General features: G+C 42.9%; 1 protein-coding gene across 1 annotated transcript in view; it reads right to left on the bottom strand.

Annotated features, from left to right (window-relative positions):
- mgat5 (alpha-1,6-mannosylglycoprotein 6-beta-N-acetylglucosaminyltransferase) overlaps positions 1 to 21389 on the bottom strand; it is a 133524-nt gene that overhangs the window by 18754 nt on the left and 93381 nt on the right. The window contains exon 11 of the mRNA XM_015952524.3: positions 15772 to 15905. Coding sequence (XP_015808010.3) covers positions 15772 to 15905 — 134 coding nt within the window. The remainder of the gene's footprint in view (positions 1 to 15771; positions 15906 to 21389) is intronic.

Genomic DNA, 21389 nt, shown 5'->3' with positions numbered 1-21389 from the left:
CTCTGTACAACACCCTCATATGATATCGTTTTGTTTATCAACGTATCTTTCAGTGTCGAAGGTTCAGTGTTTTTGTCCGCGTTGCCGCAGTGAACTAGGGCTAATAGGATCAACTGGAGGGGAAAGGTGATTCGCTGTTGCGAACCCTGAAGGGAAAAATCCTTGCCTGCTGTAAATTATGTGACGGACGGTGTTGCTGTCGTCCAAGAAACAATGGATACTGATGTATAGGAACATGCTGAAATTTAACTAAGCCATTGTTAGTCTCCGGATTATTTTGAAAGGTCATCTTTGTTGTTTTAGAAGGTAAAATCTGATCTTTTCCACATGATTAGGATCATTAGAAAATCACATGATCTGGCCCGTGATCGGACCGGAGCATGGCTCGTATATATAATATCAGCAAATATTGGTTACTGGACATAACAGCAGTATTAAACATTAAATAACAATATCATTTCAATCTTCATTTCAGTGCATGCCAACTAAAAATGGCTGTAACTCTATTATTTAGTGACATAAATGGCCTTCGTTCAAAGTTACAGCACAGAAGATGACAGGTGTGTGCTTTTCTTCCCTTTGATTTATTTAGAAAATAAGCATGAAAACAAGACACATTCAGTGATGTCATACTTTAGGCTCACACTCATACAGGTTTACTATAATAGTTTCTGTTCAGATTTAGAAACAATGTCTCCATGACTTTGGTTAAAAACGAGCACATCTATAAATCCACCAGACTGTGGTCCTTGAAGTGTGAATGACAGAAAAAGTTTGCGTAAGTGCAAATAAACCGACGGATTCAAATTTTTATCAAGGCGTACCTCATAAAAACTCCATAAATGAAGCAGAAACCTTCACAGGAACACGGGAGGTAAAACTGCATCCAGAGGTGCTTGGATTTCATTCAGAAAACATTGTGTCACTTCAACGCCCTGCCACGGCCCATTAGACAGAACAGCCTATAATCTATTAGAGGCTGGTGTTCTGCCAGGGCACGCTTTCTGATTGGGACACAGCTGACAGCTCACTTCCTGCTGCGTGTTTATGTGGGCTGCATCATTTCATCCAAGTGTAACAGACTGAGAGCATATGAGAAGAGGCAGGAGGAGTAAGTACTAATCCCACGTGCTGCAGCCAGTATATTCCCACCAGAAACACCTGTAACCATCACCCAATGGTAAAAAACGGACAGCCCACAAACGAGTTCCTGCCTTTCCACCTGATAACGAGTTACGGCGTCTGAACTCACTTTGACTTTAACCCCATCTGGCTTGTTTATCACTCTTAATGGCACTCCAGTGACACATCAAACCCTTGAAATTTGACCTCTTTAAGCAGTCTCTTTCAATGTGGCCACTGTTCTTTTTTAACACAGCCGACACGAACACAAGAGAGGGAGATAACCCAGATGTTTTCAGTTAAACATCTGTGACAGTTTAACAGCCTCGTTGCATCAAATCAATCAATAACTGATCATAAAAGTGGAATGAAACCACCTGTTAGTGTTTATGAGCCTTCAGACAGATGCCCATGCTGAGTGTGTGTGCGTGTGTGTTGTAAATGATAACGGGCAGCTGCTTCGCTCTGTGGCTTCATTCTTCCAGCCAGGTTGCCATAGAAACGACTATTGCCAAGGTGGTCTGGCCATTCTTATTATGTCTCCTTCCTGCATCCACACAGCCCCTCTGTAACAGAAGGATGGATCCAGCCTGTGACTGGAAAGGCGAACGGTGATCACCAGCTGAACCAGAACTTGCTCAGGACCGTTTCCGTTGTTATCTCAGCTTCCTGCCATACGCTTGTGCTCTCACCGAGACCCTGCACACGTGTAGCAGGGTGCTTTTCTACGCTGTGGCCTGCCATCCACACAAAAGTAAGGACAGTTTGTTCAGTTTCATGGATTATTGTCAGACTTTGAACCAGGAAATGGCTGTAGGCAGTGGCAGTGCAGGCAGAAAACTCCGGAGCAACCAGTGACTCCGCCCCCTAGCCAATCAGCGACAAGAATCACGATGCCGGCCCGAATCTGCATTGCCAGGTGCCTCAACGGAGCAAGACCTAGAATACCGAACGGTGCCCTTGGGAACAGCGGTTGGGCCGAGCTGCACCGGTCTGAGTTGTGCTTCTGGAAAACTACTTTAAAAGAGGCCTAGGGATTAAGAGTAGTAATTAACTAATTCCTCAACTAATTAGAGAACCTAAAATACTATACTATATTATAGTATCAAATATTATTACTTAAAATACTTGTATTTGTTGATCTTTTTAGGTTTAATATTACTATAGCCTGCATTTGTCAGATAGCTACGCTTTTGCTCTGAGATCATCCTGTTTGAGCAGACACGGTGGCTCATCGGAGACAAGATTGTGAGCACCACAAGTATACTTTTCAGACTTGAAAGAGCAAATTCTCTTCTTTCAAAAACTGTTTGAATTCGGCCTGAGTTCAGTGTTGGAGAGTGGTTTGATTTTTGAGAAAGGGGCGACTCAGAAAAACATCTATTTAGATTCCATCCTCCTTTGCAACCACAGACTCCTTTAGCATGGTTTAACACGCACACACACACACACACACACACGCACGCACGCACGCACGCACGCACGCACACACACACACACACATTTTTAAAAGGCGAAATGTTTTTTTCCTTATCCTGTTTTTGCAAAACTGAGGAGAAATTTTGCACATAAATGCAGAACTTTCTACTTTTCATAGATCGATTGCCTTGTGGGACATAACAGACTTTATTTTATATTTTAAAAAAACTATATTTCTTTATAAAAAAGCAGGTCTTGGCTTTTCAATGTTACTGCAATAAAATATAATTAGACCTTTTACTTGTATAATTATTTTATGTTCATGCTGGTTTTACAATAAGCTTAAGACTGCTATAGCGAATCAGAAAACAAGCTAGATTTTGAATGTAAACATGGTCACAGAACTCTCACCCCTCCCCTCGGGTATCCTCCCTGAGTTGCGTCTGCTGGAACCGGAGACCCGCATTGCCAGACGAAACAAGATAGCGCTAAACACCAGTTGCTGTTTTTAGGTCTAATCGTCTTTTGTTGTCCGTGACTTCAAATGGTGTTTTTCTTTTTGGGACTCTGGTAGTTTGTCCTAAAGTTGAAGTGGTAGCGTAATGAGTGGAAGACCCAGGGAAGTACGAAAGTGCGGCAGTTCAGCTAAATCCGACAACCTGATGGTCCAATGGTTGCTTTTGACAAATACGAAAGAACCACTTTAATTGCTTTCATTTGTTTTTTAACTCCACAATATATTTCAATTCAATTCAATAATACTTTATTAATCCCAGAGGGAAATTGATTTATAGCTATACTATGTATGAGATGAATTAAAAGTATTTTAAGCTAATTTGTTTTCCAAGTAAGTTCTTTATCTAATCACTTGATTCATCGCCAAAATAGTCGCTAGATTACGGGATTACTAAAATAATTGACAGGAGCAGTTTTATGTTAGAGAATAAATAAAGAGGGTATATTCTGTCCCAGTTTGTGAGTATTTGAAGCAGCTAATGAAATCCTGACTTGGTTCATTTTGAATCCAACAGGGAGTCAAACTCCAGCTAGATGTTCTCTCCAGAGAAGGCTGAAATCAGCAGGAGCATCTGTGGCGAATCCTCTCTGTAAGCGTCCGCCATGTGTGATTTTCCTGCTTATTAGACCTCTGTGGTGCTGGGAATAGATTACCACGTCCTGTGTTCCAGCCAGATACACGTACACGTGTCCTAATATGATCCAACGTGGCAGCTCAGTTGCAAGCGTAAGATTTAATTCATCAGCTTTTCAACCGACCTGTAAATAGCTTCAAGCTGAGGGAATTGTGGACTGAAGATTTTTTCTATCCATTATTTTGCATTGCACCTGTAAGATGAGCAAAACCAGAGAAAATGTTTGCAGTAAAAATAAACTAATGTTGGTTTTGACAACAATCTAAGTCTGTTAATGAGAATGTGTGTGTGTGCGTGTGTGTGGTGTTTACTCAGTCTGCTTCACGAGGAGATTCACTTCATGCATGGCTGGGATGAATGTGACCAGAGCGCCCGTGCTTCTCTGCATACCAATAAGGCCAGAAGAGCCTCTGGAGTGGCCGGAGTTTGTGTGAAGTCTATAACTCCACTAGTTTGCATTTATTTTCAGCTCAAAATCACGTATGAAGGAGGGATTTTAGTCAGGGACAAACACAGACCTTTGTGGACTTCTGGAGTGAGAATTTTAACGTCAGTTTTCAGGTTAGTTATCGTATGTTTCCGGAACTGCGCGGCTCTGGGTGGCTGCATGTTGGAGTAGCTCTGTTGACTATATGTAAGTTTTGCCTTTTTTTTGGACATTTTTCTTCTAATTTCTCAAGAAAAACATTTTTTTTAGACATTTTACTTTTCTGTTTCTGGTGCTGTGAAGCTTAGAGGATTTTTACTGCTATTTTTTCACTTTTTGAGCATTTGTTATGATGTGTAATCATGGCAACAAGCTGGTTTACAATCGGGAGCAGCTGATTAACATTGGAAAGGCTGAAATAATACCTCTGCTGAAGCCACAAATCCCAAATGAGCTAAAACCATCGACATATATACTGGACAATTCATTTCCATAGGCTCCAATAACACGTTTTTGTGCCAAAATGGGAGGTGGCCACCACCACCATTTTGACCGTGTCACAGGTTCCATCAAGCCCAGATGATTCCACAAAAGGGAAGAGAGGTGGAGCTGAGGGTGTGGCTGTAAGGCTGGGATCAACTGACGACACCCGGTCGAACTAACTACAAGCTAACCTGAAGCTAACCCAAAGCTAACGCGGAGGTGGGAGCTAAGCTAACGGAGGTAGCAACCTAGCTACAACCGGAGTTAACTGTGAACAACACCAGAGCCTCTGAGTTAGAGATACGCCGGGCTGACCGCTGGGTAAAACCGGGTGGAACACAGAGGTCTCCCGAAAGCTGCTGAAAGCCGGCAGCCCGCACAGCAGACAGAAGCTGCGAACAGACAGAGATGCGCCGAGCTGCGAGGAGGGGAGAACCACAGGCCGGCCGGCAGCCCGCGTAGCAGACAGAAGCCGCGATCAGACAGAGATGCGCCGAACTGCGGGGAGGGGAGAAATGGGTGGAAAACATCAGTCTCCCGAGAGCTCCACAAGCCGATAGTCGGAACCCAGCTCCACCAACATGTTATATTTCAACCCATTTTCTAAAGTGCAGCATTATGTTAAATGCACTGGGTTTTACCCTATTACATTTAAATTTCATGGTTAAACAGTACATGTTAAAATCTAAGCTCAGCTCGGCAGTGACCTAAAATACATAAATATAATTTTACTTACAGAAAAAAATGAAGTGGAGACTACTTGGACGCTCTATTAGTGCAATTAATGCCACAGCAAGTCATTTTGTCCAACAATTGCCCGAAAAATATCCAAAAAAGAAAACACAAACACAGAGACTCAAAATCCCGGAACAATTTCCAGGCCAGACCGAGGCTCTACTAAGGCCTTTCCACGGAGCTAGCTCTGTGGTCACTAGGGCTGGGGGTAAACGATTATTTTTAAAACGATTATTCTGACGATTATTTTATCGAATAGTCGACTATTCTAATGACTATTTAGAAAATTAATCTAATGATTATTTTTCTATTGCACAATTAACAAAAACCAGAAAATCTCAAATAAATTCCTCAAAAAAATTGATAAATTCTTACTGTAAGAGAATAAACACTACAGGCCTTCCATTTTGTATACCACTGCGTTTATTGTGTTGTTTGGTTATGTTCTGGTGATGTGTAGAACTTGGGAGTGCAGGCTGCTGCCTGAGAGGTGGTAGAAGATGGAGTGTCTCCATGCTGCTTTGTTTTGGTCACTTATGTGCGTGAGGCGAGTGGTGTTACGGGTTAAACCAAACTCAGGTGATATTTTACACTAAACCGAAAACCCACAACACTCTAAATGTAATAAAAGGGAGATCTACACCACAAAAAAGATGAACTCTAAACCAAAACGTAACAGCTTATCCCAACGCAAGAAGCTGTTAGCGAAGATGCTAACAGTAGCTTTACCAACATTAAGTTCAAGTTACCAAGTTTAAATAAACCAAAAACACCCAGCAGCAAACAGACCAGCACGGAGGAGAGACTGCTACCACCAAAACAGCTCTCCTCGTGTCTGAAAGAAGCTCCTTAATGAAGGGAGAAGCGCTCCCGGTGATTTTCTACATCTGCGATAGACACGAAGCAGCGCATCTGACCCCGGAAGTTGTTGTCTGTTGCCGGGAGACGAAGGCGGGCAAAACAGGAAAATAATCTAGTAGTGGACGGACGTTGTTCCGGGTCTTCGGTATTTGGCGGAGATGTTAGTGAAGGCGGAGAAGAGGGCGAACTAGAGGAAAAACAGGCAGATTCCTCCTCTATTTACAAACTCCTGGGGATGCAACAAGTGGGCGCGGTGCGTCGACTTCCGGATCTGACGTCGACAAATTTTTAGAATCGAGCCGTCGACTTCGTCGAGGCTTCGCTACAGCCCTAGTGGTCACGTGGGTCTGAGGCGGCGGTCACGTGGGTCGGGAGCTCATTAATTATACAGAATTTTAGGCTTTTAATACACTTAAACAGAAGAGTGAGAAAAAAATTCACCCCCCTTTGAGTTGTCATGAGTGTAAACTAGATCATTTAAACCAAAAACATGTTTTGGTACCAGGCTGTAAACATGTTTATTTCTGCTGTGAAATTGGTATTTTTAACATGGGAGTCAATGAGGATTTGCTCGCTTCTGACACCAGCCTCCAGCGGATGACGGTGGAACTGCAATTTTTGGTACTTCCGGGTTGGGCTCAATTTTTTTGCCGCATTGTGGGGGCTTGGCTAAAACGCAAGAAGCGTGGATGCAGAGCGGGAGCAAAACTGAGACAGAGAAAGAGGAAATTCAAACCATCTTTTCCATCGATCATAATGGGCAATGTGAGATCACTAGCCAACAAGATGGATGAACTCCAAGCCCTTTCAAGGACTCAGCCTGAGTATCGGCAGTGCAGTGTTATGTGTTTCACTGAGACGTGGCTGCAGGACCATATCCCAGATTCCAGCGTCTCTCTGCCAGGATTTCGGACTGTACGAGCAGACAGAGATCTGAAGAGGAGCGGGAAAAGAAAAGGAGGTGGAGTGGCAGTGCTTGTCAACAACAGATAGTGCCATCCAGGTCATGTTTCATGTGCCATCTCTGCAGCCCAGATGTTGAACTCTTGGCAGTAAGTTGTCGCCCATATTATGTGCCAAGAGAGTTCACCAGTGTTGTCTTGGCAACCGTTTATATTCCACCTTCAGCCATTGCTGAAAGTGCATGTGATGCCATCAGTTCCGTTGTCGCTAAGCTACAAACCCAGCACCCCAATGCATTTCTGGCTATTTCTGGTGATTTTAATCATGCCTCGCTCTTTGCTACACTTCCAACATTTCAACAGTTTGTCAGCTGCTCCACCAGAGAAAACAAGACATTGGATTTGTGTTATAGAAATGTAAAGAATGCATACATGTCCAAAACTAGACCTCCTCTGGGACAATCAGATCACAATCTTGTTTTTCTCTGCTCAGAATACAAACCACTTGTTCAGAGGCAACCTGTGACAAGAAGAACTGTGAGAAAATGGTCATAGGACGCTGAAGAAGCCCTGCAGGGTTGTTTTGAGACTACAGATTGGATGAATCTCTGCCAAGGATACGAAGAGGACATCAATACCATGACTGGATGTGTCACTGACTATATAACCTTCTGTGTGGACAACATCATACCCACCAGAACAGTGAGATGCTTCACTAATAACAAACCCTGGATCACCAGTGAACTGAAGAATCTGCTAAATGAGGAAAAGAAAGCCTTCAAGGAGGGAGACAGGGAATTATTGAGGAGTATACAGAATGAACTGAAGATCAAAATCAGAGACAGCAAGGAGGCATACAGGAATAAGCTGGAGAACAAACTACAGAGGAACAATATCAGAGATGTCTGGTCAGGGATGAAGAAGATCACAGGCTTCAAGCAGAGGAAAGATTGCACAGATGGCATCCTGGACACAGCCAATGAACTGAACAAGTTCTTCAATAGGTTCAGTTCAGGAACAAACCCAGCATCCTCCTCGCCTGTCCTCAGCCAATCAGACATCCCATCCTCCTCTGATCCAACATTTTCCTGTCACACGCCAGCTCTTTTGTCCTCTAACGCAGTCATGGACTCTTCTGGTTCTATAAATCTGTCTTCAACCAAGTCAGGAGATGCTGCTGCTCCATTTACCTCCTCCTCCCACCTATCTGTCTCTAGAAGTCAGGTGAAGAGGCAGCTGGAGAGACTAAACAGGAACAAGGCTGTAGGTCCAGATGGCGTCAGCCCTATAGTACTGAAGGCCTGTGCAGAGCAGCTCTGTTGGATTCTGCAGCACCTCTTGAACCTTAGCCTCAGCCTAGCCCAGGAGAAGGTTCCAGTCCTGTGGAAGGCATCCTGCCTTGTTCCAGTTCCAAAGAAAACTCACCCATCAGTCAATGACTACAGACGGTTGCCCTGACATCCCACATCATGAAGGTCCTGGAGAGACTCCTGTTGGTCCACCTGAATAAGCAAACTAGGACATATCAGGACCCGCTGCAGTTTGCTTATCGCCATGGAGTTGGAGTTGAAGATGCCATCATCCAGCTGCTTCAACCAACCCACTGTCATCTGAACAAAGCAGGCAGCACTGTGAGGGTCATGTTCTTTGATTTCTCCAGTGCATTTAACACAATCCAGCCTGATGTACTTTGTCAGAAACTCCATGGTTTCCAAACTCCAACATTGGAGCACCACAGGGGACTGTACTCTCACCATTCCTTTTCCCCCTGTACACCTCAGACTTCCAGTACAAATCAGAGACCTGTCATCTACAGAAATACTCAGATGACTCTGCAGTTGTCGGGTGTATCAGAGATGGACAGGAAGCTGAGTGCAGAGAGCTGGTGGAGCGCTTTGTGGCATGGTGTGGAAACAATCATCTGACCTTGAACGTGAACAAAACAAAGGAGATGATTTTAGACTTCAGAAGAAACAGGGTGGAGTCAAACACTGTTTCCATCATGGGAGAAGAAGTGGAGGTGGTTGAGGAATACAAATACCTTGGAGTTCACCTGGACAACAGACTGGGCTGGAGAAAGAACAGCGACGTCGTTTACAAGAAGGGACACAGCAGACTGCACTTCTTGAGGACGCTTAGGTCCTTCAATGTCTGTAGTAAGATGCTGCAGATCTTCTACAAGTCTGTTCTTGAGAGTGTAATCCCTTCAGCCATCGTCTGTTGGGGTAGTAGCATCAGAAGCAGGGACCTGAAAAGGCTCAACAGCCTAATAAAAAAGGCTGGTTCTGTTCTGGGGACGACTGTGGAACCGCTGGAGGAGATAATGCAAAGAAGGATTCTCCAGAGAATCAAGAAAATTATGGACAACCCTGAGCATTCTCTTCACAAGACTGTCCGACAATGGAAGAGTGTCTTCAGTCAGAGGCTTCTTCAGTTTTGCTGCAACACTGACCGCTACTGGCGATCCTTCCTGCCAACAGCCATTGTAATATACAACAACTCTGACGACTTGATTATTCTTTTTATTCTGAGCTACTACAGCAATCAATTTCCCTCTGGGATTAATAAAGTATTTCTGAATTGAATTTGAATTGAATTGAATTGTATAACTTAAACTTACGCTAGCAGGTCAATTATCTGGTATAATGAAACTAAGATAGGATGTGGTGATTACTGAACGCACAAAGTGAAACTGATTTTATCAGTCTTGCTGTTGAATTCTTACCTCTATTTCCAGTCTTTAGCATAAACAGTTAAACATGGTTGTCCCCATAAAAATATACAAATAACTCCAACAAGCACTTGTGTGTGTGTGTGTAATTATTTAAACAGCAGCCTATTAAATGCTACCTGGAGCTTGAGAAAATGATTCATGTTAGACCCAACTTCCACTGTTCGGCACCAGACAGTAGTGCAAACACTAGAACAAAGCAAACATTACTCACTGTTTTATGATCAATGTTTAATAGCTTTAGTCTATCCTGGAGATGTGTACACCATAACAAGTGGTTACAACATAAAGGTAGCTCTGGTAGCCCGTTTGTCAGTTACACAAAGCATTAGCATGTGCTAAGAAGTCACTCGTGTCTGAGCGGCTCAGAATTAAAATCATGCTTCAAAATCCAAACTAGGGATGTGTAGTGGTGAAATTATGGCAATATTTTATGTATCATGATACAGGGGAGATGATACAATATATCAACATATATTGCGAAAAATTCAGGCGATATTAGCGATTTTTTTTAGACTGAATTGTAGGAAAATTTAATAAATAGTCCAAACTGATACTTAACATGTTTAAAATTAGGTATCTGAACCATAATAGAGGGATTTACATTTCAATGGTGGAAACAAAACTCACTGCACACTGCTGCCAACTAGTGGTCGGCAGTTAAATTGCACAAAAAGAAAAGAAAATACACAAATGTTTGCATGTAAATTCATCCAAAAACAGCTACACGGTTTTGAATATGGATATAATATTGCTGAAAAAACATCATGATATACTGCCATATCGATAATTTCTTACATCCCTGATCCAAATTATCAATAGATTTTTAAAAAAAACATTGATTTTCTCCAGGAAAGCATCCCTTCTTATTTAAGTTGCGAAACAGCGTCTCTTCCCCTTCTATCTGGATAATGTTGCTGGTGGAGAGTGGAGTCTGCTGGGACTGTTTAGACAGACGGCAGAGAGAACTGGGATGCATAGGGAGCTAAATTATTCACACATAGATGTGAACTGCTAAAACTTAACTGTAAAAAAAAGTTGTAATATGAGCCTAGGGCTGCATGATATTGGAAAAAACCAACTGCGATGTATATGCGATATTAAAACAAAACTGGAATTTTAAACAGATGATTAGTAAATTTTAAGCTATACCGCACACTGCAGTCTAGTGGATATTTAACCCATGGTGTTTTACATGGGAAGTTAAACACATTCTTATGGGTCAAATCAGTGTTTTTGATATATGACACAATAATGACCAACATATAAATGTGTGTGTGAATGGGTTAATGGCTGATTGGATTGTAAAGCACCTTGGGTGGTTGTAGAGCCATAGAAGACACTATAATTACAACCCTTTCACCATGACTGTCAACAATCTAAAGATGTTTGTCAAACCACCCAGAAATGCTCACAGCTCCAAGCTTCATATCAGTGACAGAATAAAGACAACTCAAAACCCACAAGGGTCTAATTAATCTACTCCAATAAAATAGTTATTCCACATCGAGTCTGATAACCCAACATTATACAGGTGAAATATGAAAACAGAATCTGAGGCAAAAGTTCATTTATGTCAGTAATTCTACTTAAAAGGTGAAGCTAATATATGAGATGGACTCACTCCATTAAAGCCAGAAACTTCAAGTCTTTATTTGTTATAATTGTGATGATTATGGCTTAGTTTATAAAAACTGCACATTCAAAATCTCAGATAATCAGAATATTGTGAAAAGTTCAATATTCTAGACTCAAAGTGTCACACTCTAATCAGCTAATGAATCCAAGGGTTCCTGAGCCTTTAGATGGTCTCTCAGTCTAACCTGAATTATTGAAATAAATGGACTTTTGCACCATATTCCCATGTTTCCAGTTTCACCTGTGTACCACTGAAAACCTTTAAAATGTCCTTAATTCGTCTTTCCTACTGAACTTTCTTCATCACCTCCAAGTGCCGCCCCCATTCTCACATGTAACTCCAGTTATGACACGGAACGTTGTTAATTGATGCATCAAATAGCCAATGAAATTAGGAAATCAATTCTAAACAACCCTTTGAAATCCGATATCGCAGCAGGAACCTGAAATGTGACTATTGCACACGTATAAATTGTGATGCTGGAGCTCAATCGTACAGCTCTTTACCGGCCATTACAATATCTAAAACAATGTGCGGTATATTGAGTCCAATCAATGTGTCACCCAGCCCTAAACAGGACTTTGTTCCACTTATACAAGCATTTCTCCTGTTGCCTACTTTAAACAGATTTCACTGAACCGCATAAAAATTTACATTTACGAAACTTTTCAGACCACATTTTGGGTTACATTATTATTTCAAAGGAAAAAAGTAAGAAACTCCTGGTGGACTTGCCCCTTTGACGCATCAAGAGTGCTACTGTTTGCTGGTGGTGGTTTTTAATGTGACAACAGTTTCTGAAACCTTCAAACAGCTGGTTTATTACAGCTTTAAGAAGTGTGCCTAATATTGCTAAATGGAACCTCTCTAGAGTAAAGAAAGGCTTCTAAGGAGGGGAAACAAAGTCTATCAGCTTGTTATCAGTCTTACCCTTAAATGGCCCTTTAATTAAAAACAGGAGCTAATGAAGACACTCGGGAGTCTGATTAGCAGTTAATGCCCCTTGCTGTGAGCTTATGCCCACCCCGGACCCCACCCACCCTCTTTAAAGCTCCACTGAATCATACACAACTCTCTCTCTGAAACCAGAAACCACAACAGTGAGCGCAGCAATAACAGAGCACCACCTTGGGATTCACAGCTGTCTAATGAAGCTCTGACTGACTTCAATCACATCCAAGTTTAGTAAGTGGGCAAACACAAGAGCATATTAGTTCAAAAATGAACCAAATGTCTTAAAAATGGTTGAAGGAGCCAGCTTCTAAAGCCAAGAGAGGCCTCACTCAGTCAGACAAAGCAAATTGGATCAATCCACATCCTCATAGCACACGTTCATCAGTTTTTCATTGATTTCCTTTGTCAGCTAAATCAGAAGTGAGCCAGTGGAGAAACATACATGTGTCGGCTGAAAGCTCATCAAGGCGCGGGCAGTAATTCAGCCATCCATGGCGAGGTAGACAATGTGCAAATCTAAGTCGGTTTTGGTTGGGATACGCTAATCCCTCGGCCTCCGCGCTGCAGCGCGAGCATGAATCTGAATACATTAAAACTCCGCTGTGGGGACGTTAAGCTGCTAAAGGCGGTACATTAATAAGCTTCCTGTGAAACTTTCACCCAAGGTTGTTCAAAGTGTTTCACTGTGGAACTCTCAGAAGTCCACTGATGTTCCACAGGCACATCTAATAAAATCTGCCGCTTTCATCTTCACAGGGAATACCTACACTAATATATACCAAATACACACATTCATGGTGGCACATTTCAAAAGGCCCGTATACTTCTTTGGGTTTTCCTGAGGACCTTTGTAGAACTTTAGGAAGTAAGTTTAAAGTACCAGTACACAGTATGTCCACAAGCCTCACTTGCCTGTATTGGCCTGTAAATGGCCTGTATTTGATATAGCGCCTTCTAGAGTCCTGGAACCCCCCAAGGCGCTTTACAACACAATCAGTCATTCACCCATTCACACACACATTCATTCACACACTGGTGGGGATGAGCTATGATGTAGCCACAGCTGCCCTGGGGCGCACTGACAGAGGCGAGGCTGCCGAGCACTGGCGCCACCGGTCCCTCCAACCACCAACAGCAGGCAACGTGGGTTACGTGTCTTGCTCAAGGACACAACGACAGCGTCAGACTGAGCGGGGCTCGAACCTGCAACCTTCCGATTACAGGGTGAGCACTTAACTCCGGTTCCACCATCGCCCCACTCCTTCCTGGAGGTCAGCATCAGCACCGGGCACAGAAAATTCCAGCTGACGCTTGTTTAGTGACTCAGACGCAAAACGTCTCACCACACTCGCAAAAGATGAACGTTCTTTTAGTGTCTTGATGGTTTCCTCTTTAAAGAGACACAATGCAAATGTTTTTGTTTTTAAATGATCTTATTGAGCCCGTCTGTGCTAAAACGACCCATTACAGGGTTAATGAATGTTACTCAGACCCCATCGCCCCCTGTGGCCAGAATACCACTAAAACCTAATGAGACATTTCAGCGGTTAGATTAAGGTGTCAAAAAGACGAACGCACAGCAAGTTTCGTTTTTGGTTTAATCACGGTGACTTATAAAGGATACTAGAGGGCGCTAAAAGCAAGCAAACTTGAGCCCTGCACTGAAGCCCGAGGGCCCTCGGGTCGGCCCGGCCTGACAGCCCTCGGGCCGGGCTTCGGGCCAACGACTGTGTAATTACCTCGGACACGGGCCGGGCGCCGTTATTTTTAATCAAATTCATGAAAAAAAATTGAAACACTTAAACCAGGGGTCGGCAACCTGTTCCCATCAAAGAGCCATTATTACCCGTTTCCCACAGTAAAGAAAACACTGGGAGCCACAGCAGCCGCGGCGTTGTGGGCGGGGCCTACCCTCAGACAGCAGAGAGCTGTTTTAACCAATCACAACAGGTGACAGCAGCCGGTACCGGTCGCTCGTGTACGTCAAAGTTATCTTTCATAAGACGATAATCAATAAAACGATTTATATAAAATGGATCCAGAAGTTGTAGCCCGTCTCTGCCTACAATAGTTTGATACTGACATGTTATTCTACGCACATCGCAGATGTAGCTAAATCACACAAGAAAAGATTCCCATCTGAACATCTGAGCTGGACACCGCTCAGTGCAGCTCGCTGTCAGCATGTACTACATAAGGTACACAGCAAGCTGAAGATGTGGAGAGGGGCTTGGAGCGCGTCGCAGAACCAGAGCGCATGCGGGAAGATTCCTCCGACTGAATTCAGTCGGAGGAATCTTCCCGCTGATCTGAATCTGATGCGGCTCTCTGTGCTTGTAAAATAATGAATGGATATTTAAATAAAATGCTTTATATTTTACTGAATTAATTTTATATCTGTAAGTCAATTCTATGTAAAGATTGTCTGCGTAAACCTGAACAGGCCCAACCGGTCTTACTGTGAGACCGGGTTGACGCGTCACGCTTGTGAGTAATCATATCGGCGCTTTCTGAGCTGAAGAGGATGTGAGATTCTGGGCTTCTCCTCAGACGGCTCCTGGATGTGTTGCCACATTGGAGACAAGAACAAGCACTATTCAGCCAAAGTTTCATAATCAGGGAACATTTTCCAAGTGACAAGTCTCTCTGAGAGACCGGGTATGGAAAACACTCGCTTCAGTGGGAGGAACCTTCCCGCATGCGCTCTGGTTCTGCAACGCGCTCCAAGCCAATCTCCACATCTTCAGCTCGTTGTGCACATATGCGCTGACAGCGAGCTGCGCTGAGCAGTGTCCAGCTCAGATGTTCAGATGGGAATCTTGTCTTGGGTGATTTAGCTACATCTGCGATGTGCGTAACGAATAAAATGTCAGTTCGTCTGCATGCGTCGGGGTAATTCCTTCTATTCTCTCTCCGTCAAAATAAACGGTCAAATACGGGAACTGTCCGGTCAACACAAGCCCTACTTTTAACTGTTCTGTTTTCTTGTGAAAATTGTTGGAAAGAGATAAAATTTAACTTGATTACCACCAGAGCCAGTGCGCCGTTATCTCCGTGACAGTAAATGAGGGAAAAACAAATTGATCGGATCCTGCACGTCTTTTAACACATTGGTCAGGACTGACGCACTTTGTTTTCACTTAGTTGGATCAAAAAATGTCGGGCTCGGGTCGGGCCAGAGAATCCTGAAAACCTTTTCGGACCGGGTCGGGCTGGGGCTCCACCCCCTCGGGCCGGGCCGGACACGGGCTCAGATTTTAGGCCCGTGCAGGGCTCTAAAGCAAACTGCCAAGTATCCTTTTAACAACAGGATTTGCAAATATAAAGAGCATAAAAGACCTCCGTACCTTCCAAAAGTTGTCAACTTTTCCGTAGACAAGTGACTGATTCTGCCTCTTAATGTCGTCGATGTGCTTGATGTCGCTAGCGTTAAGGTGCTGCTCCACCACAAAGCCCAGGAAACTGTTGTCTGGGGTGTGAGCTGTGAAAGAAAGAGAAGAAAAGACCGTTTCTTAAAGGGTGAGAAAGAAGTCTGTCTCATAAACAATAAACTGACGTCATAAAGGAAGACACATCAGAGTTTATCTCAGACACATCAGAGTTTATCTCGGACCATAACTCCAATGGAACCCGATCAACGCGTCATCACTTTACAAACGGTTTCTCCTCTCTTCGATTCTGTCTGCCGAGCGACTGTTACTATGGCAACCGCAAGGCGAGCGGGCCGAGTGTGGAACCCAAAACTGGCAGCGCTTTACTCCTCCACCATCTGTCTTGTAAAACAAATCTGCGGACAAGGGTTTGGAGTGCAGTCAGAGAGCAGAGGGAAACGGCTTATTAATTTCATTTGAAACCTCAGGGATGCGGGGGAGCAAACGCCTCCGTCAGCCCTGGAAGAAACGCGCTGAATGAAGGGAGGTGTTTTCGTGCACAGCTGTGGGTTTTCACAGCAGCTCTGGGGAGCTGCTGCGGTTCGTTTTGCTTTTAAACATTATTACCAGAGAGGCAAGCTGGGGTCGGTGAGAGGGAGAAACTACCACTGGGCGAGACATAAAAGGTAGATCTCAGCAGATTCCTAAACAACTGAGACTACATCGTGACAAAGATATTTTATGTAATGACATAAGAATCTTGAATAAAGTAATCTCAACTTTGCTTACTCTCATTGTTGATCACCGCTTCAGTAGATGAGCAAATAACCTCCATGTGTTGAGTGTTTTTTTGGTCAGGGTGCTGGCCGCAATTCAACAGAACAGTCGGTGTTTGCTCTCTCCAGGCAGTCCACATATTGGCTAAATACCTTCAGGCAAACACTTAAAAGGAAAACAGGAGCAAACTGAGCTCTGTGCTGAGCCAAGTTATTACTCACTGGTGTCTGAACTGGGCCCTCTAAGAACTTGATCCATATCACAATGAAAAACCCCAAAATATTTTATCTCTGGTTTCCATTACACCAGTGAAACATTTCTACTTGATAATTTATTATTTTTCTTCCAAACATTGAACAAATTACAACTGAACACTGTTGTCTTTTTATTTAAATCTCATTCTCGTGAAGAACCTCCAAACATCAGAACACAAGAGGCTTTTGCTGAGCTGAGCACCAATGGGTCACTTTGCATAGTGTGTGTGTGTGTGTGTTTGTGCATGTGGGTGTATGTGGGAGAGAAAAGAAGAGGAGCAGGAGTAGCTGCAGTGAGGATATCAGCAGATGTGTGTAAGGTGTTTGTATGGATGGGAGGAAAAATAGAACCAATGTCACAGAATATGGGCTCTCAATTGGAAAGAAACAAAAAAAATCTTATTACGTTTTGGAAAATATAATTATTCAGCTTCTTTCTTTCTTTTTCTCAAAATGAAATAAAGAAGGGGTGGGAAAGTGGTAAATTGTTGGTATAGTTAATTTCCTAATAGTTTACAAAAGGCTTAGAAATTAGAAATGTATAATATTTATATTTTGACCTAGCATGTGTAGGTACATGGATAGATAGTAATGACAAATGTCTGGATGACTGAGGGTGGGACGCACAGCAGATAGATGGATGGTTGATGGGATGGTTGGATAGATGGCTCGTTATAAAGACTGATGGATGAGCGCTTGGTTTTATGGCTGGATAGATTTATGGTTGGCTGGATTAGTGGACAGATAGTTGGATGGTGCTATGGATGAAGAGTTGGTTGGTTAGATGAGAGAATGTTGGGTGGTTGGTGGATTGTATGGATTAATGGTTGGTTTTATGGATGGATGCAGTTGGACTTGATATTAGAATAACATTCAATTGTTGTGTGGTTCAATGTTACAGAGGCAATATCAGCTGCGATACAGCGTTATGATTTCCTTTTTTGTTCTTTCATCAAAGCACTCAACCCTGTCTTTACCACTCCAACCACTCTAATCTAAACTAGGTCGGCGCACCAAGAGCAGGAAGGATGGTCCAATTCTTTGTGACACTGATGCTGAAGTGACGATACATTTCCCATCTATTTTGCAGCCATAGAAAACTCCAAACATGATATTACATTAAAAAATCTGTTAAAAAGACAGACCCATTCGTTTGGTTACGTTTCCATAGACTCAGTTCGATATTCAGATGAACACAAGAAACTCAGCTGTCTTTGTAATGCGAAAGAGGCCGATGTGGATTCGAGGAGAACAAAGATGCTTCGCCAACACTCGAGTAGCAAACTGACTGTGTAAACAGGACAGGCTGGTAATTAGTGCTCAGCCCTCTTGATGCATTTGGCAACAGATGCCTCTTCTCCCACCAGAGCCGCCACTCAAAGTGTCACTCAGCTCACCGCAGCTTCAATCACTGTTAGCTAACAAATAGCCTGGGAGGACAGCGCTGCTGGAGAAGCAGCTGCTTGGTTGCTCTTGATCAACTCACGAGTCGAGGGAAAGATTAGCCTTGTAACAAAGCCTGAAGTCATTGTTTCAGACTACGATTCACTGCTGGAACAACCTGGTCAGGATTCGTCTCTCCGGTTAGAATCAGAAGCAGTCAAATGGAGTGGCTTTTTCAAGGATAATGTCCATCTTTGTGTTAAACTTTGCAATATGCTAACCTATGGTCGTGAGCTTTGGGTAATGACGGAAAGAACAAGATCGTGGATACAAGCGACAGAAATGTTTCCTCCGTAGGGTGGCCGGGCTCAGCCTTAGAGATAGGGTGAGGAGCTCAGACATTCGGGAGGGTCTCGGAGTAGAACCGCTGCTCCTCCGGATCGAAAGGAGTCAGTTGAGGTGGTTTGGGCATCTGGTCAGGATGCCTCCTGGACGCCTCCCTGGGGAGGTGTTTCGGGCATGTCCTGCTGGCAGGAGGCCCCCGGGTCGACCCAGGACACGTTGGAGAGGTTACATCTCCAATCTGGTCCGGGAACACCTTGGGGTCCTGCCGGAGGAGCTGGTGGAGGACGGTCTGGAGCTCCCTAGTTGGGATGCTGCCCCCACGACCCGGACCTGGATAAGCAGAGGAAGACAACGACGACGACGAAGATGCTAACTATCCACCCTGAAGCACCTTTAATTCAGAAAGTATTTTCTAACTATCAGATTGAAGCAATTTTAAAATAGCCCAAATATGACATAAAACTAAGATTCTATTATGGTTTTTGGTTTAGGTGCCACTCCAAACACATCAGTAACACCATCTGGGTCCACTTCAAAAACATCTGGAGGCTTCCTAGAAACGATCAAATGTATCTTTAGTCTTGTTGGAATTTTTGATTTGAAGCAAGCGAAATTCAGCTAGAATAAATAATATTTAGGTGTATCAAGTTATGTTGTTCTTTTGAGGTTTTATTTAGCTCACTTTAAGAACTGATGTGTCCAAGTCCTGATTTTAAAATAGCTGAACCAAAAACGTCAAGTTTCCTTTCCACATTGACTGAACAATGCTGGAGAACTCAAATAAAAGATTTGTTAAACTAAGAAGTCAGTAAAGTAAAACAGCAATAGATCCCACTGGGCTGATTATAAACAACAGAAAAGGGTGTGTCGGGTAAAACCAGACAATCAGACTCATTAATACAACTTCCAATACTCCGTTGTACAGTTAGTTCAACCTCTGAGATGCTTTATTCTTGTTTTAAAAACAAAAAGGATGGAAAGTTGCTGACATTTTCAAAAATGATCTGATGTGATAAACTTGTTCAGGAGCTGATGAAACTCAGTAAATCAGACCTGACAGGTGTTGGGCTCAAACTGTGATGCAGGAACAAAGACAGAGAGACTAAGACTCGACGCCCAATCAAACACCCAACAGTAGAAAACACTTGTGGTGATCCAAACTCTTGACACTAACTAATGGGCTCCATTCAGCTCTGTCTTGTCTACTGAACCATTGGCACACCCCCACCCCAAATCCCCAACAATGACTTACGGAGCGGAATCTAATTGTAACTAATGGACCAATCCAAATCAGGAACTATGGTTGTCACGATAACCGGTGTAGCGGTAAACCCCGGTAAAAAAGTTGACAATAATAATAACCGTCTTGTTTTAAAAAAAAAACATTATCTCGGTGGATTACCGTGGCTGCGGTGTAGGCGCGGAGACCCTTACCAGCCACCGTATCATCTGCTGAAGTTGCCGGCGGCACATGCACGCTTTGTTGTTTACAGCCAAAACTTTCTTGAAGATAAAGCTGAAATAATGGCCAAAGGAGGAAACGGCAGCGCTCAGGAAATTTATTATCCCTCAAAGAAGACAAAGTGGGAAGTACGGACATTTTATGGATATTTAAAGAATGCCGAGGGAGAGTTGATAGAAGACGGCTATCCTGTTTGCAGCACGTGCAGAAAAAGAGTCTGTGAAAGGCAGCAACGCTTCAAATCTCATGACACATCTGCGTGACCATCACCCGCAACTCTACAGTCAACGCAAGGCAAGCTAACGCTAGCGTTTTAGCTAAAATGCGTGATCTGAGGATTTGGGTTGAGGGAGAATGCAACGAGTCGCTATATAAAGCAGCCGCAGCGCCGCTACCTGCATATAAACCGTGTCGGGGACACCCCCATGTTGAAATGACGCTATGCATTACGGGGCTCCCAGGGGCAGATAAGAGTTGGTCTCTCTCCGAGAATAATTATGAATTTAACAATGATTACTGTCTGATGACATTTTCCCACATCTGCAAAGCTCACTGGAAGGACACAAACCGAGGACAATATTTTCCTGTTATAGGGTTTATTACTCAAGTAAGGGTAAAAAAGTATCTGATTAGAAGGCTACTTGAGTACTGAGTATCATCTGATCTAATATTTTTAAAATGATGACATCAAACAGACAAAAAATAAGAAGTTATGGGCAAATATTGGTATTTTAAAGATTAAAGGGGAAAAATGTAAACAAACAACATAATTACAAAATAACACATTTTGGGCAAAATCTAGACACAAACTGAGGACAATAATTCCTGACATACAGGGTTTATTTAGTTGTCTGAAAATGTAACACGTTTAAAAAAATACTGCGATAATACAGAAAACCGTGGTAATTTTGGTCACAATAACCATGAGGTTAAATTTTCACACCGTGACAACCCTATTAGGAACTAAATTGTACTGGCACCTGACTTATTCAATGATAAAGCAACCTTTTATTTACTTACCAGTTTGTCTTGTGTTTTAGTTTCTATCTCTAGTTTTGGAAACACCCAAACAAAAACTAATCAAACTGAGTAGCCATGACTTTTAGTATTTGGGATAAATTTGCTAAGAAAACTCTGCCTCCTTTTGAAGCTCGACAGCTCAGGTGTCTTTCACATTAGGAGCATCAAAGTTTACTTAATGTGTCTTCACTTGTAATTTGAAGTAACCCAGAAGGTTCAACGAGATTTTACTTTCTTTAATCAGAGAATGTGCTACTACTAGTTCACCTTAGTATCAATTATATATATATAGATATTAATTATAAATCATTATACATTAAGGTTTATCTACTACTAGTTCACCTTAGTATTGA

The sequence above is a fragment of the Nothobranchius furzeri genome, chromosome 14, assembly GCF_043380555.1.
Source record: "Nothobranchius furzeri strain GRZ-AD chromosome 14, NfurGRZ-RIMD1, whole genome shotgun sequence".
In the NCBI taxonomy this organism is placed as follows: domain Eukaryota; kingdom Metazoa; phylum Chordata; class Actinopteri; order Cyprinodontiformes; family Nothobranchiidae; genus Nothobranchius; species Nothobranchius furzeri.
Note: the sequence above shows the minus strand (reverse complement) of the source record. Positions and strands in the feature narration are given on the sequence as shown.